The sequence below is a fragment of the Furipterus horrens genome, unplaced genomic scaffold (assembly GCF_987537825.1).
Source record: "Furipterus horrens unplaced genomic scaffold, mFurHor1.1.pri manual_scaffold_6, whole genome shotgun sequence".
Taxonomy (NCBI): domain Eukaryota; kingdom Metazoa; phylum Chordata; class Mammalia; order Chiroptera; family Furipteridae; genus Furipterus; species Furipterus horrens.
In genome coordinates this window covers 172,567,303-172,581,234 of record NW_028327176.1, presented here as the reverse complement: position 1 = coordinate 172,581,234, position 13,932 = coordinate 172,567,303, and the positions used below count along the sequence as shown (strand labels likewise).

Below are 13,932 nucleotides of genomic sequence, written 5' to 3'. Positions count from 1 at the left end.
TAATTCCCTAAATCAAATTCTGTCACTCTGTTCTCTAAGACATACATTTCCCTCTTCTCTTGTTAATCTCTCATTTGGGTTTATCCAAACTTTGTGAATTATCGCCATCTGTTTAAGTGCTGGCAGACCCTGGAGTCTACCCCTTCCAGCACCCCCAGGCTCCTGTGGCAGGGTGTGTGCCACATGGGCACAGCGATCCCCTCATGCACCTGAACACGTGTGGCCAGCAGTCCAGGTTGTGGCTTCCCATCTCCAGGCCCACACTGAGGATGGCGTCCATGCACAAGACGTGGGCCGTGTGCAGCCACAGCCCCTGCTGCTTCCCGATCTGCTCCAGTTTCTGCTCCACTTTTAGTTTCACTGTGCCAGAAAGACATTCATTAAAGCAACATTCCGAGTGAGGGAGACAGAGAGGGAGAGAGGAAGGATGGAAAGGAAAGAATGTGCTACCATGCAAGGGCAAAGGGGAACTGGAGATATCACTGGCAGCAAGTTCGCCAATGGCAGGTTCCTGCGGTTCATCATGCGAACTCCCCAGCCCTCGGGCCGCACAGACATTGGAGACTCCAGCTCTGTGGCTTCAGAAGTCAGATGGAATCTGAGCTGGTGGGTGCGGTTCCAACAGGCCCACCCCTGAATTCTGGATCAGGTAGAGCAGTGTGAATGCGTTTCATGTGCTGACCCCAGCTAAAGCCATCTGTGCCCAGACCCTTCCCCTGCCCCTGTGTACTCAAATTGATAATATGGGAGAAGTCCTGCCTGATGTTCTGCAAGTTCTCTCATGCTGGTACCACCTAAAACAACATATGTATTACACTCTGAATGCCATGATGACTACTTTATAACTGAAAATCACGATATCATCACTCCCTGAGATTACGTTTCTATTTGTGACCTTCAAATAATAATTTTTTATTGTAGAATACTAATGAGAAGAGATGCACAAGGTGACTTAAGACGTCAATTATACAAAATGCCAATGCAAGGCCAAACAACAACATCCTCCATGAATAATGGTGTCAAGCCTTTGGAATACAGGCATGGAGGGACAACTGAGGGATGGGCCACAGCCCAGAAACACAGCACGTTCACAGTCAAAGAATATTACTGCTGTAAAGGGCAAATCGACTTTTAGCAAAGCATCATTTGTCACATGCATGTAATACTGATTTTACTTTTAATTTGTATATAATTTGAATATTAGTTTTTCTTTCATAGCTTTAAAAAATTTAAGGATTTTGATATAATTTATGGTTGTACATATTAAGTAAAATTGTGATACCCTTTTTTCAGTTAACACTGGGATCTGGGAGTGCTGCTTTGCTTTCATGTGGGTCTCTACCTATTATTCAAGTTTGAGGATCAGTGGCCTAACCTGTTTTTCTCAGCTTTTAAAAATGTGCCAAATGTTCCTGCTGCTAGCTGTTTGGTATACCTGATACACACTATTAGGATAAACTGGACCAAGCTTCCCAGTTTTCCTTCTGTTTGCTGCTTGCCATTTATCGTTAGATAATCCTCCACTTCATTGCTTAACTGATTTTCACAAGTAAAAATCAACTCTTTCCTGAGTTTGCGAAGCTCAAGTTTTTCTCTGACAAGAGTAAAGTCTTCCTGAGCCTTTGCTCAGGGCTTTCCTCCATCTGTTTGATTTCCCTTCAGAAAACTGGCCATTCTGCCTCCACCACTGCGGTCTGCGATGTCCTCAAATGTGTACTCTGTGAAGTGCCAAAGCCAGTAGCCAGATGATGACAGAGGTGTGCCTAGCTCAGCCAGGTGGACCACTGGTGTCCTACATCAGGCCTGTTAGCAGCCACATGAAGCTCCCTAGTTGCCAGTGGTCAGTATGTCTCTCATGGCCAGAGGGTTCTCAGCAAGCAGTCTGTTGGATCGTCCGTGTAAAACACACCCAAGCCTATGACCCACTGGGATCGCATAATCAGTAGTTAACATATGCTGTGTATCGCACATATCAACTGGAGATGAATGTCTGCTCTTGCACATGCAGATGTGTGCACACCACACATGAGACACCAAGTGGATTCTGGCCCTTCAGCTGTTACCTTGTGCTATGGCATCGCTGGGTTCTTGGAATTCCTTGTCCTCTTTCTCTTCCTGGACACAGGAGGCAGCTGCCATTTGAGCAAGGGCCGAGGCACAGTTGGCCGCAACCCCTTTAGAAGAAACAAAGAAGTTACCCCTTAATTGAGTCTATTTTCTAACCATTCACCGAGCAAGACTCTCCTAAAAGACTGGTTTCCCCCTAGGGGACATTCCTGGTTCACTCTGCAGGGACACGCCTCTGGCCATGGGTTGTAAAATCTCCTGACAATACCTAGAGCACAGCTCAGCCGTGCAGCTTTCCGCAGCCCATCCAGGCTCATGCAGATGGCGTCGCGTTCTTTCTGGTTCTGCTCTTTGATGCCTTCAGCTCCCAGGATGAAGGCCAGCCCTTTGGAGCTCCCCGCCATGCGGCCAGTCAGGGGGGTTGATAAAGTATCGATCAAGTTCTTCCAGCAGCCAACCAGAATATAGCGAGCAAATGCCACACCTAGAATGTGAAGGGGCAGGGGTCACTTTCTGGAGATTAAAACAACCGGGCAATGAATGATAGCATGGGATTCTTTGACCACCAAAACAGCACTACTAATTTGTGTGCAATTCTACTATAGGAAATATAATTTAATAGATTTCACTTTGTGCTTATAAATAATGAATGTTCCATTATCAACTGGATGACGCTAAGTAACTTCCACCAGGCACTTGTTCTGCGAAGACAAAACCTTAATTCGTGGATGTCAGCACTGGAAACTGCCAGTAATGATTTAATTGCTAGTGCCACGTGTAATGTATGTATGTCCATAAACTCAAGACCCTTACCTGCCACCGTGGAGTCATCAATTCTCCTGCCCTGGGTGAAAGGAGACTCTGTAGAGGCTGAGGCCATCAGTTGGCCCCCAATTGCACTGCTCTCTAAGCCATCAATATCTGTCAAGGAAAAAGAGCAAGGTTTTCCTTGATTAGAACAATCCAGTCAAAAACAAACAGCCACCACAATATTCATTTTTTCCCAATGAATATCCCTTGCACCTATTAAGTAACAAGTATGTAGCAAACTTTTATCAGAATATTAAAAATTCTATTTCATTCATTTAGCTCAGTTTTCTTTCATTACCAGAGCCTTCTTTTGTTAGGCTGCTGTATATTTTTTTAATTAAAAAAAAAAAAGATAAATTGCTGTCTCTATTGTTAGAAAATGTATTGTTTCAGAATATTATGATCTTTGAATACTTTTATTCAACAGTGGCATTATCCCCAAATTTTATATATACAGATAACTCAACACGGATTTGTCTTTCAGAGCTTCCTCATAAGTATGAAGAATAAGCCTCTTTGTTAGATAATTGTATAACCCGATTCCAAAGTACTATAATGATATCTTAATAATAATACTCTACAATTTTCAAAGTGTTTTCATGTAACATTCTTCTCATTAGATCTTTCCAAGAATTCCAAGTAGATGGGCAGAGCAGGTATTATTTTTCCTATTTCACAGAAGGGGAAATAAATACTCCAAGTAGATAAAGTGACCCAGGCTATGAGGCTGGTAAAGGAAGGAATTAGATTCAGTAGTTATGTCTTCTGACTCCCATCCAGGCTTCTTTCCATGACACCAAACTCCAGCTCAATACGGTATCCTAATTCACCTTGTCTAAATTTTTGTTAAACCCTCATCTACAGAATTAGCTCAATGAACCAATCCCAAACATGCTGGCAAGAACAAACTGGCTTGGGGTTCAGGATACTAGGCTTCGGCCTTGACTCTGACTTAAGTAGTCTTGATAGCCCTGAGTCAGGCACTCCATTCTCGGGGCCCCAAATTCCTCAGTAGAAAGGAAGCAACCATTGGAGACGTGACCATGGAGAGGAAGCATATGTACTTGAATTCAACTAACATAGCTGGAAGCAACACAGAGGGAATGGGAGACAGGGTAGCATAAGTTTACTCTTTGACTTCAGAATGTCACCCTCACCCCAACAGAATGGTGTTTGAAAATTATTTCATTATTTTTTTTATTCCTATAGTGACTCCAAAAAGCCTAAACACTTCTGGCAACACAGCCCTTTGAAAGTTGCTAAGAGATTAGATCTTAAGAGTTCTCATCACAAGAAAAAAAATTCTAACTACATGAGGTGATTGATAAATTTACTATGGTGATCATTTTGCAATATATACATGTATCGAATCATTATGGGTACACCTTGGACTTACACAGTATCATACATCAATTATATTCTAATAAAACTGGGGGAGGGGGGGAGTAGGGAAAATCTATTACTACCAAAGTGGGAACAGACCAGTTTCATGGAATTAATATGACTTTTGTCAAACAGTGTAATAACATTCACCAGAAACTGCCATTTATCAAAGTTATAATGTTGCCGGTGTGCTAGGTAAAGGGCTGATAAATTCATGTGATGCAAAGTTTATCTGGTCACCAAGATCCCACAATTCTATAGAATACTTTGACACAACATCTAGAATGGCCAGTTAGGGCAGTGTTAATGATCAGATGGCTGCAATAACTTTCCTTGCACATAATGAAAAGATCAGATGGAAATTTCCAAGCTCTAGTTAACTGCCACTCAAATTCACTTGTCACTTCATAATTGGAATTCACTACAAAAAAAAAAAGATATATATAGAACCTAATTTTGTCTAATTCTTATGAAAGGCCTGTTTTTCTATTATTAGTCTAAAGTTAAATAACTTTCTGATGGATGTAGCAATTGAGCTTACTGTTCTATTATAAAAGGAATGTCTAATTAACAGTGATGACTGATGAATATAGGTACTATGGATAGCTTGTTATTTGTTCCTTTTTGAAACTGCGGAATGACTCCTTTTATTAAGGTTCAGGTAAGAGATTAATGCTGGCACAAACTTTGGTACTTTAAAATTAAAATTAAACCTGGCATATTTAGGATCATCACCCAAATTCCAAGGCATTTCTAAGCCCTGGGCAGTAACTTCAATGCTTACTGAAGAAAGTTTATGAAGATAGATGGAAACCAAGGACTGCTTATAGGTAGAATGAATAAATGTCTTGCACATTGAGGAATTCATATTTTTTTAATGGATGTGAGTGTTACCATGATTAATAAAATATAAATCAATCACTTATCCAGTGGTCCTGATCTCCATGGCTTAGGACCCAGCCTTGCTTCTCCTAAATTCCATCCTAGTTCTAGAATCAAGGATTCCACTTGCCATGGAGAGACCTCACACTTTGTCTTGATATCCTTCCTGATTCCTTAATAGCCCCAAATTCCTCATTGCTGGGTTCCACCTGCCAGTAGTCCACTCTGCCACCTTTACAAGAGCCTCCAGTAGCAACCACAGGAAACATAACATACCCTTTGGACAGCAGATCCTGCCTCCTAGCTGGACTGTGCTGCCCCAGCCCAGTCCCCCTTCCTGTCAGTGCACTCTGCCCAGTGTAGAGCCATGCTGAGCTGTGTGAGGACATGTGGCACTACAGAGAGGGCAGGGAAGGCATCGATGTAGGGCCATAGACTACATAACCTGTCAGCATCACTCAGATCAGAAACCAGTCTGGGAACTCAGATCAAATACAGGACAAGCCTAGAGAGCCCCTGATTAAGGCTACTAATGACCAGACCAAATATTCGAGCACTCCCTGACCTTTACCTGACATCATGATTAAGCCATGCAAAGCCATGAATGGCTGCTTTTGCCAAAAATTAGCTGCATGATCACATCTCACGATGCTCTCCATTCTCTCATGTAGGATTTCTGAATATTAGGCTGGATTTTAAAAGCTCTAGACACTGAAGACCAATATATTGGGCAACTACTTGACATTATTATTTAATCCTCATCCAAGGATATGGTTTTTTAAAAATTGATTTGAGAAAGAGAGAGGAAGGGAGAGAGAGAGAGAGAGAGAGAGAGAGAGAGAGAGAGAGAGAGAGAGAGAAAGACATTGATCGGTTGCCTCCTGTATGTGCCCTGAGGATCAAATCCACAACTTTTTTTTTGGTGTAGGGGGTGACACTCCAACTAACTGAGCCACACAACCAGGGCTACTTGAAATTATTTTTAATCCTGGTACAGCTGGGAAGGGAAGGGAGGATCTCTGATATGGACAAGAAATGGGAATGAAGCCAAGTTTAAAATCATATCACCTCACATCATTGGCAAATTTGCCTGAGCCCTGGACGATAGAGCATAATATAGATAATAGTATCTATTAGGACATGAGGGTTTTCAGAACCAATTCTGGGCTTTGTGCCCAGAAACTGCTTCATATCCCAGACGAGGCCTATAGTTTTCCACCAACAGCACAGGTGCTAAGTACTTGCTAATAGAATGGGGCACAGGGAGCTCCACAGACTCCCACATGGAAAAAGGACAGAAAACTCCTGTGAGGTAAATTCATGACACTTTTCTGAAATTGTCACCAACTTCCAGGGCATTTTCGTGGGTGCCGTTTTAATCAAACACTGTGGCTTCCCTGAAAGGGGGTTGGGAGAGGGAGCCCTCCCATCCCTCCAAGTGGCCTGGAGCTGAGGAAGGAGCCACTGACCGGTCAGCATGGTGATGAGTGGCAGGCTGTTGTCCTCTGGGCTGCCCCAGTAGCCAGCTTCCCCCAGCATGCTTCTGTCGAGCACCTGATGGTAGAGTTCCTCGATCCAGGCCTGGGAGAAGACCATCACCACCCCGCTGTTGTGGACCTGCTTCATGAACTCTTTCTACAGAGAAGATCACAGGACAAGGTGACCAAATTCAATCCCCTGCAAACAAAGAGCCTCCTACACTCCTCCGCCCTCTTCCCTTTCCACGTCCCCTGACTCAGTGCTCATGGGAAAAACAAGACTTTGTTCACTGAAGGTAGGAGAAACTGAGATGGACAAGTCCTGAACTTCAGGAAGTTCCTTTCATGCATGATCTCTTTCTAAGAAACCCTGCTGATGGATCAGGGGTGCCGCATTTTCTAGTTTTGACTCTTTGATGTGTGGGAGGATTAGAAACTGCACAGAAATATTGAGGAGAACCCCTTCTAACTGACCAACAGTAGCAGGCATGGAATGTGCTCCCTGAGAAAACATGGCTGTTTCTGGAGTTACTCATAAAGCCGCCATTGACCTGGGGAACTTACGCTTTATCAGGCGTGTGAACGATGGCTGACAGCCTTCATGCAGCTCATGGATTAGGCTCACGCGCTGACATAAGGGTACACCACGGGGTGGCTTGCTCCAGCAGGGAGCCAACCACAGGACAAGCACCATCCTCCTCATCCTATAGCTTATGGGAGGTGCTTTGTTGTTGACAATGAGGAAGCTTAACTTGGGGTGAGGACTAGGCCTGGGTACATTTCGGAAGGCAACAGGTTTTGTAAAAGACACCTTTCTTTTCAGCAAAGGGGACCCTTCCCTGCACATCTTCTGCCGCTACTTAACACGCTGACCATGGGTTTTTAAATGTGTCTTATATGTGAGTTTAATTTGGCCACCAGATGAAATTACTGGGCCATTGGCCGGCAAGCAGCCATCTCTGGGCCCCAGGGGTCCAGCACTCTCGGAGCAAGGTGCCACTCGTCGGCTCAGTGCGCTGTACCAGTGGAGTCGCATCGTGTCTCCTTCCACCCTCCACAGGGCCATCCCTCACGGGGCGCTGAGGCTCCGCTTTCCAGCCCGGGGGCCACCGTGTGTCCTCGGAGGGTCCCAGCAGAGCGCGCACACGCACACTCACCAGCATGCCGGGCGCCAGGGGAGGCCGCTTGCGGTAGTAGTCGGCGTGGGAGAGCTTCAGGTTGAGGAGCAGAGCACAGTGCGCGGCCGCGTACAGGCTGTCGGCGTTCATCAGCATCTGCAGGCTGAGGCTGCTGTTCCCGTCGAAGCCGGGGGAATGCATCATACCTGCGGGAGAGGACCAAGAGACCTCGCAGTCTGCAAATGGCGCCCTTGGTAAGACTGGCTTACGGAGAAGCAATCCTGGTGCGAAGAACATGAATCGCATAGGACATTTCCGTTAAGCAACGACAGCCATTAAGGCATATCTTTGAGGAGAGCTACATGCCTCAGCCTGGTGGCGCAGAGCATATGCTCTGGAGTCAATCTACCTGAGCAAATCTTGATGCCCACTCACAAGCTACCTTGGTAAAATCACTTAAATCCTCTAAGTCTCAGCTTCCTTCCAGAAATGGGCAGAATATTTGGCTACGTGTATCTCCTGCTCGAACTCTTCAACGGCTTCTTATCACCATAAAATAAAGCCTCAACTTCCCCCTCCCCTCTCCTTCCAGTTCCTGCAGCCACACTGACCTGTGTTCCTTGACCTCACCAAGCCTGACCTTGCCATTTGTTTTCCCCACTTCCCAGAATGGTCTCCCCAGATCCCTAGATGACTCGCTAACTCAATTCTTTCCTACTGAGGTGTCAGCTATTCAGAGACCTTCCCTTTCAACTCCATCTAAAATAATACCCACATCTACTTCCCCCCCTGAGAAATTCTTCCCCCAACCCTGATATTTTTTCATTGCCTCAGTGGCATTTATCCTTCCCAGCGTTATATTAATATATAACCTGTTTATTGTCTGCCACCACTACTCATACCTACTGCTATCGAACATCTGTGAGAAGGTGGCGCCTTGTCAGTCTCGTTCATGAGAGACTCCCCAGCAGCTAGAACAGTGCCTGGCATACAGTAGACCCTAAAAAAACATTCCCTGAATGAATGAATAAGAAGGAATGAACAAGTGTGCTATGAGAACTAGAGGCAATTATGCATGTAGGACATTTAGTGCAGTAACTCATAATTACATATTTTTCTAAAAGTAATAGTATCCCTCAGATTTGAGTGGCAAACTATAGGAACTACCACCTTTAACAGATTCTGGCTATTTTTTTCCCCAGTGGTCTGTAAAGTTCATTCTCTCCCTCTGTTATTAAGATGTTATTTACAAAAAAAAAAAAAAAGCTGAAAGGATGAAATAACTTCTAGCATTTCTGCAAGTCCATCTATGGGATAACTCCCTAAGAGCAGAATGAAGACATATGTTAAGTTTGATATCTACAACCAAAATATCTTCCAAATAGTTTTATACCAATCCTTCCTCCTACCAACTCTCTGTAAGAACACTCTTCTACTCACTCAGCATACTGGGCACCATCATTTTCTTTAAACCTTTGTAGCCAGATTATATGATTTTTCTGGATAATAAATTTCTTTGAGTCTATGCTTCTAATTTACTGATGGTAGAAGTTATCAAAAAATATTTTTAGTTATTTGGAAAAAGGCACAAAGAAAAAAATTGAATATAATCTATAATTATACTATTCTGAGATAAGTATTAATATTTTGATGTTAATTTTGAAGCTTTAAAAATATTATATTATGACCATTATCCATATCATTAAATATTATTTGAAAACATCATTTAAATGGAGATATAATATCATAAACAGATGTACTATAACTCATTTAACTTCTTCCTTATTTGGGGGGATTCAGGTTATTTCTAATGTTTTTGCTGTGAAATAATAATTTTGATATACAAATCCCTACTTGACTTTCTGTTTCCTTGGTATAGATTTCCAGGGGTCAAGCAAGGGCCAGCTTTCCTTGAGTATCCATCTGTCAGGACTTGGAAAACTGTCACACATTTGCTGGGCTACAGTTTTTTAATCTGTGATTGGTGTTTCACTGGGGCAAATCAGCTCCAGAGGTTTTTGTGTTATTCAACAGCATCTCCAATTTTCCCAGCCATTTATCCACCTCTCTGCCGGCCCACGCTCCCGGTACAGTAGAGGGTGATGACTAAGAGCATGGTGTCTACAGTGAGGCTGTTCATATCCTGGCATCACCACTTCACAGCTGTGCACCTTGGGTAACTTACTGTTTAACCTCCCTATGCCCTGGTTTTCTCATTTGTAAAAATGAGGATGATACTACTACCAGCCCTATGGAGCTATATGGGCATTTAAATGAATTAATACATGTAAAACTCTTAAACTATGCAGGGCATACTGGAAGTGCTATGTTAGTGTAAGCTATTATTATTATTGTAGATACACATACATGCTGAAAAATCACTCCAAGACACAACACCAAGTAATTTCAGAGACAATATCTGGATGTGTATTTTTTTTGTTTGTTTGTTTCTGTGTTGTCTTTATATTCTCCAAACTTCACATTCCACAAATGTCAGGGTATTTGGAGGAAATTTTTGTTAGACTACTTATTCCATAACCCTGCATACAAAATACTCTCTTCCTTTATTAAAGCAAGCATACAAACTTCATCTTTGAAGGTTCATGACTGAGCACCACTAATCTAAGAGACTGCAATCTCAAAGCCAAGCACTCATGCCCTTCCATCGATTGCTGTGTGAGGTTGGCTCTAATTTTCAGTCCCCAAGGAACCACTATATACAGATGCCAATTTGTTTCAAGCAGGATTGGGAAGGCATTTCAGCAGCTCTCACAGCTTATGTCCATACCATATTTAAAGAATCCACATTTGTCTGAATGTTGTCAGACTCCCCCACCATAAGAAACTTCAATTACTTTCAAATGCTCCATTGAGTCACAAGGAAATAAGGGGTTTTGTTTCAACTGTAGGTTAGCTGTCTGAGAACAGGGGTCCCTGAGAAATGCCAGGTCTGATCTCAGCCAGGAAAGTAGACCCTGGTGACAAGCCAGGAACAAATGCTTGATGGGAGGTTTTGGCAAAACAAGGCTTAATGCTTTTGACATAGAGTAAGTAATGAATAAAAAACCTAGGTTACGACTCAAGGAGATGCTCTGCCTTCTGTTTTCACTTTTGCAACTTTCTCTTTAATGAACAAAGGAAATCCGCCACCTCCCTCATTTCAGAGGGGTACAGATGTTTCTCTTTTCTAATCTTTCCTCTTGGAGGTGACCCTTGCAGGGGGTGGGAGAGCACTGCCTCGGTGCAGAGGTGGCCAGGCCAGCATCCAGTGGCTTTGGCTGAACCACAGTGACAGTCAATGGGAAGCATTAAACCACAGTGGGAACTGAGGAGAATTAGCCCATTAACTAACAGGATCATAGAGGGATGGGTCTCTAATTTGGAAATAGACCAAATCCTAACTGGTAAAAGCATTGCGGAGGTCACTACAATTAAAAGACAAATTACCAACATAGTTACAGACAATCACTAAAAATTGTATTTGGAAACAACCAAAAGATTCTGACATCTCTTTTCAATGTGTTAATTTCTACATGTAAACATTGACGTCACAACATATTGGGTCTGATAGGACATTTTACAGACCTCTCAAATATGAACAGTTCGCAACATTTATGGGGCCACATTCTAGCCACATATAACACTCTCTCAAGCCCTGTTTCACATGTATTATAAGTATTGATTTGAAAAGCACAAGGACACAATGTAAAGATTTACTTCATCTTCAAATTTTATAAAAAACTTGACTAGGATTATATTTCCTAATTCTCATAGGAAATTAAGGAAGGGCCCTTGGGAGTCAGTTAAACCAGAAACCCAGCTGGTCTCACAGACTTGCTTGTGGTTACAGGGAGAACCCTCCACAGAGTTGGTGATCAAAGTGAAGTGTCCTGTGTGACTAGTAAAGGAGGCACACAGGGGAGAAACATGCAGTAGGAAAGAGCTGGTTTTTCCCTACTTATACAGGAAAAGGCTGGGCTTCCCCTTTATAAATACCTTGCAAGAAAATTATCTTTAAATTCATCGTTCACTGTGGGAAATGCTCTTTCCCTGTACTACTTTTCCCCTTCCTCTACCAAAATTCTAGGAGGCTGTCTCCTGCCCTTCACTAAAACTAGCATAACTCTCCAGGATACTCTGGCCAATATTCCCACAGCTCTCCTGTTTAAATACGGTCTGGGTCACAGTGTTCACGTTTGACAGAAAGAGAGGGTCTGAGACTGGAGAAGGTGGTGTTACCAAAGTACACTGGAGCATCACACAATTTGGAAGTTCAGAACATACTGGGGAATTTAGAACCTAGTGGAAGTACAGCTTGTATCTGATCTAAACCTCCACCTGACCCAAGACCTTATTCAAAATAGTTTGCATACTGATGTACCAAAAGTATGTTTGGCATGATTTTTAAGACACCAAGGCCTAGTAGCATATTAGCTCATTGAGTGCCATGTGTAATTTTAAATTTGGATCAACATGAGATGAAGTTATATCAACATATAACCTGAGGTACAAAAAAAGAAAACAAAACACAAAATACGAATTATTCCATTGTTATTTACATTCCTAGCCATAGAAAAAAGAGTTGCTGGGAGAGACGCTGGCACTTTTGGGAGAACTTGTCAGCGTCGTTCACAGGGTTAAGAATTCTCTGTTTTTTGAATCACAGCTTTCCATTTTGTTTCAGTCAGCAACAACTTTCTAGAATGCAGTTACCTCTTATCTTTTATTTCACACAATAAACATTTATCACCCTTCGAGTATATATTCCAGCCATCAACTGCCTACAATTCAAACAAGCCACTGCCAATAAATCTTACATTCCTACACTCTCTTTAAATATAAGAAACCTAAAGATTCATGAAGATGCTTAGAGCACTTCAAACAAGCAGGATAGTCATTGCCCATGAAGGCAAAATGCTCTATTATTGTTGATTATACAGGAAAAGTCATTTACCAACCTGAGCAGAAAGTAGAGGCAAAGTTCTGGAGGGCCGAGTCGACCTCTTCCACACTGGGCAGGGCCAGGAGGCGAGGGAGGAGGCTTTCAAGGGACTGCACAAAGAGCCTGGCACTATGCTGGTCGGCCTCCTGGTTCTTCAATAGTTTGAGAGACAGAGCCGCGGTGCGCAGGGACCTGTGGCCCAGGCAGTCCCGAGGGGTCTGCTCTTCATCAGCTAGCGAACAGTTGTCCGACCCAATGTCCGACACATCAGACCTCCCTGAGTCCTTCTCTGCTGCCATTGAGTACTGGTCACAGGAATCAAATTCTGTTCTAGAGAGGTCCTGGTCATCTACACTGAAGTTGCTCTCACTATATCTAGAGCCATAGGACCTCATCCTGCAGTCCACTGACAGGAAGTTAGTTATGTCAGGGTAAGCTACCGTGTGGCTTCTTTGCACGACATCTGGCTGGTCGACTGCTTCTGGTTCTGACACTTTGCTCAGTGTCTCCTTGCTCTCCTGGATGGCTGGGGACTTGAGGCTATTCTTGTGGTTTTCGCAGTGGTCCTCAGGCGTGGTCTGACCCAGCTCTCCCTCCAAAGTTGTCTGGCCTGTGTCCGTGGTCACACTAATGCTGATGTCAGGGCTCCTCTCGTTCCCCGACTCCCACGGCGTATGCTCAGAGGACAGGACTCGTCGCTGCCAGCGGAAGTCGGCCTCGTTGATCTCCATGGAGTCTCTGCTTGACTCGGCCCCATCCTTCAGCTCCTCCAGACGCAGAAGCAGCAGCTGGACCTGACCTTCGCTCAAGCCCTTGCCCTGGCTGAGCTCATCTAAGGCCCCGAGCAAGGTGCAGACACAGGATACGGCAGCATAACAGGCTTCGATGCCACCCTTGATGCACGCCTCGGTCATGCCGTCCATGATGCTAAAAGTGTTCACAGAAGAAGAGGGCATCAACACACAACACATGGAAAAATGCTCCAAAATGAACAAGAATTGTTAGACTAGTAAACAGTATAGTATTCAAAACATATGCTCTAATTTATCTGAAATTAAGTGGTCTAGGCAAAAAGCAATAAACAAACATGCGCAGGCTGGCAGAAGAAAACCTTCAGGTAAAGCAGCCCACCTTGAACATGCTTTCTGGGTTGGTTGCTTTATTAGAGTACAAACAAAATTCCAGATGGGAATTTCCAATCTTCACAAGAATAGGCAATGAATAACTTCTCCATTGCGTTATGTTCAGTTTT

General features: G+C 43.5%; 1 protein-coding gene across 1 annotated transcript in view; it reads right to left on the bottom strand.

The window, feature by feature from the left end:
- ARFGEF3 (ARFGEF family member 3) overlaps positions 1 to 13,932 on the bottom strand; it is a 157,450-nt gene that overhangs the window by 51,290 nt on the left and 92,228 nt on the right. Inside the window, exons 12-18 of the mRNA XM_090279907.1 lie at positions 12,697 to 13,607; positions 7,778 to 7,944; positions 6,612 to 6,777; positions 2,881 to 2,988; positions 2,336 to 2,551; positions 2,064 to 2,174; positions 210 to 360 (exon numbers count right to left, since the gene is read on the bottom strand). Of these exons, the coding sequence (XP_090136033.1) occupies positions 210 to 360; positions 2,064 to 2,174; positions 2,336 to 2,551; positions 2,881 to 2,988; positions 6,612 to 6,777; positions 7,778 to 7,944; positions 12,697 to 13,607 (1,830 nt within the window). The remainder of the gene's footprint in view (positions 1 to 209; positions 361 to 2,063; positions 2,175 to 2,335; positions 2,552 to 2,880; positions 2,989 to 6,611; positions 6,778 to 7,777; positions 7,945 to 12,696; positions 13,608 to 13,932) is intronic.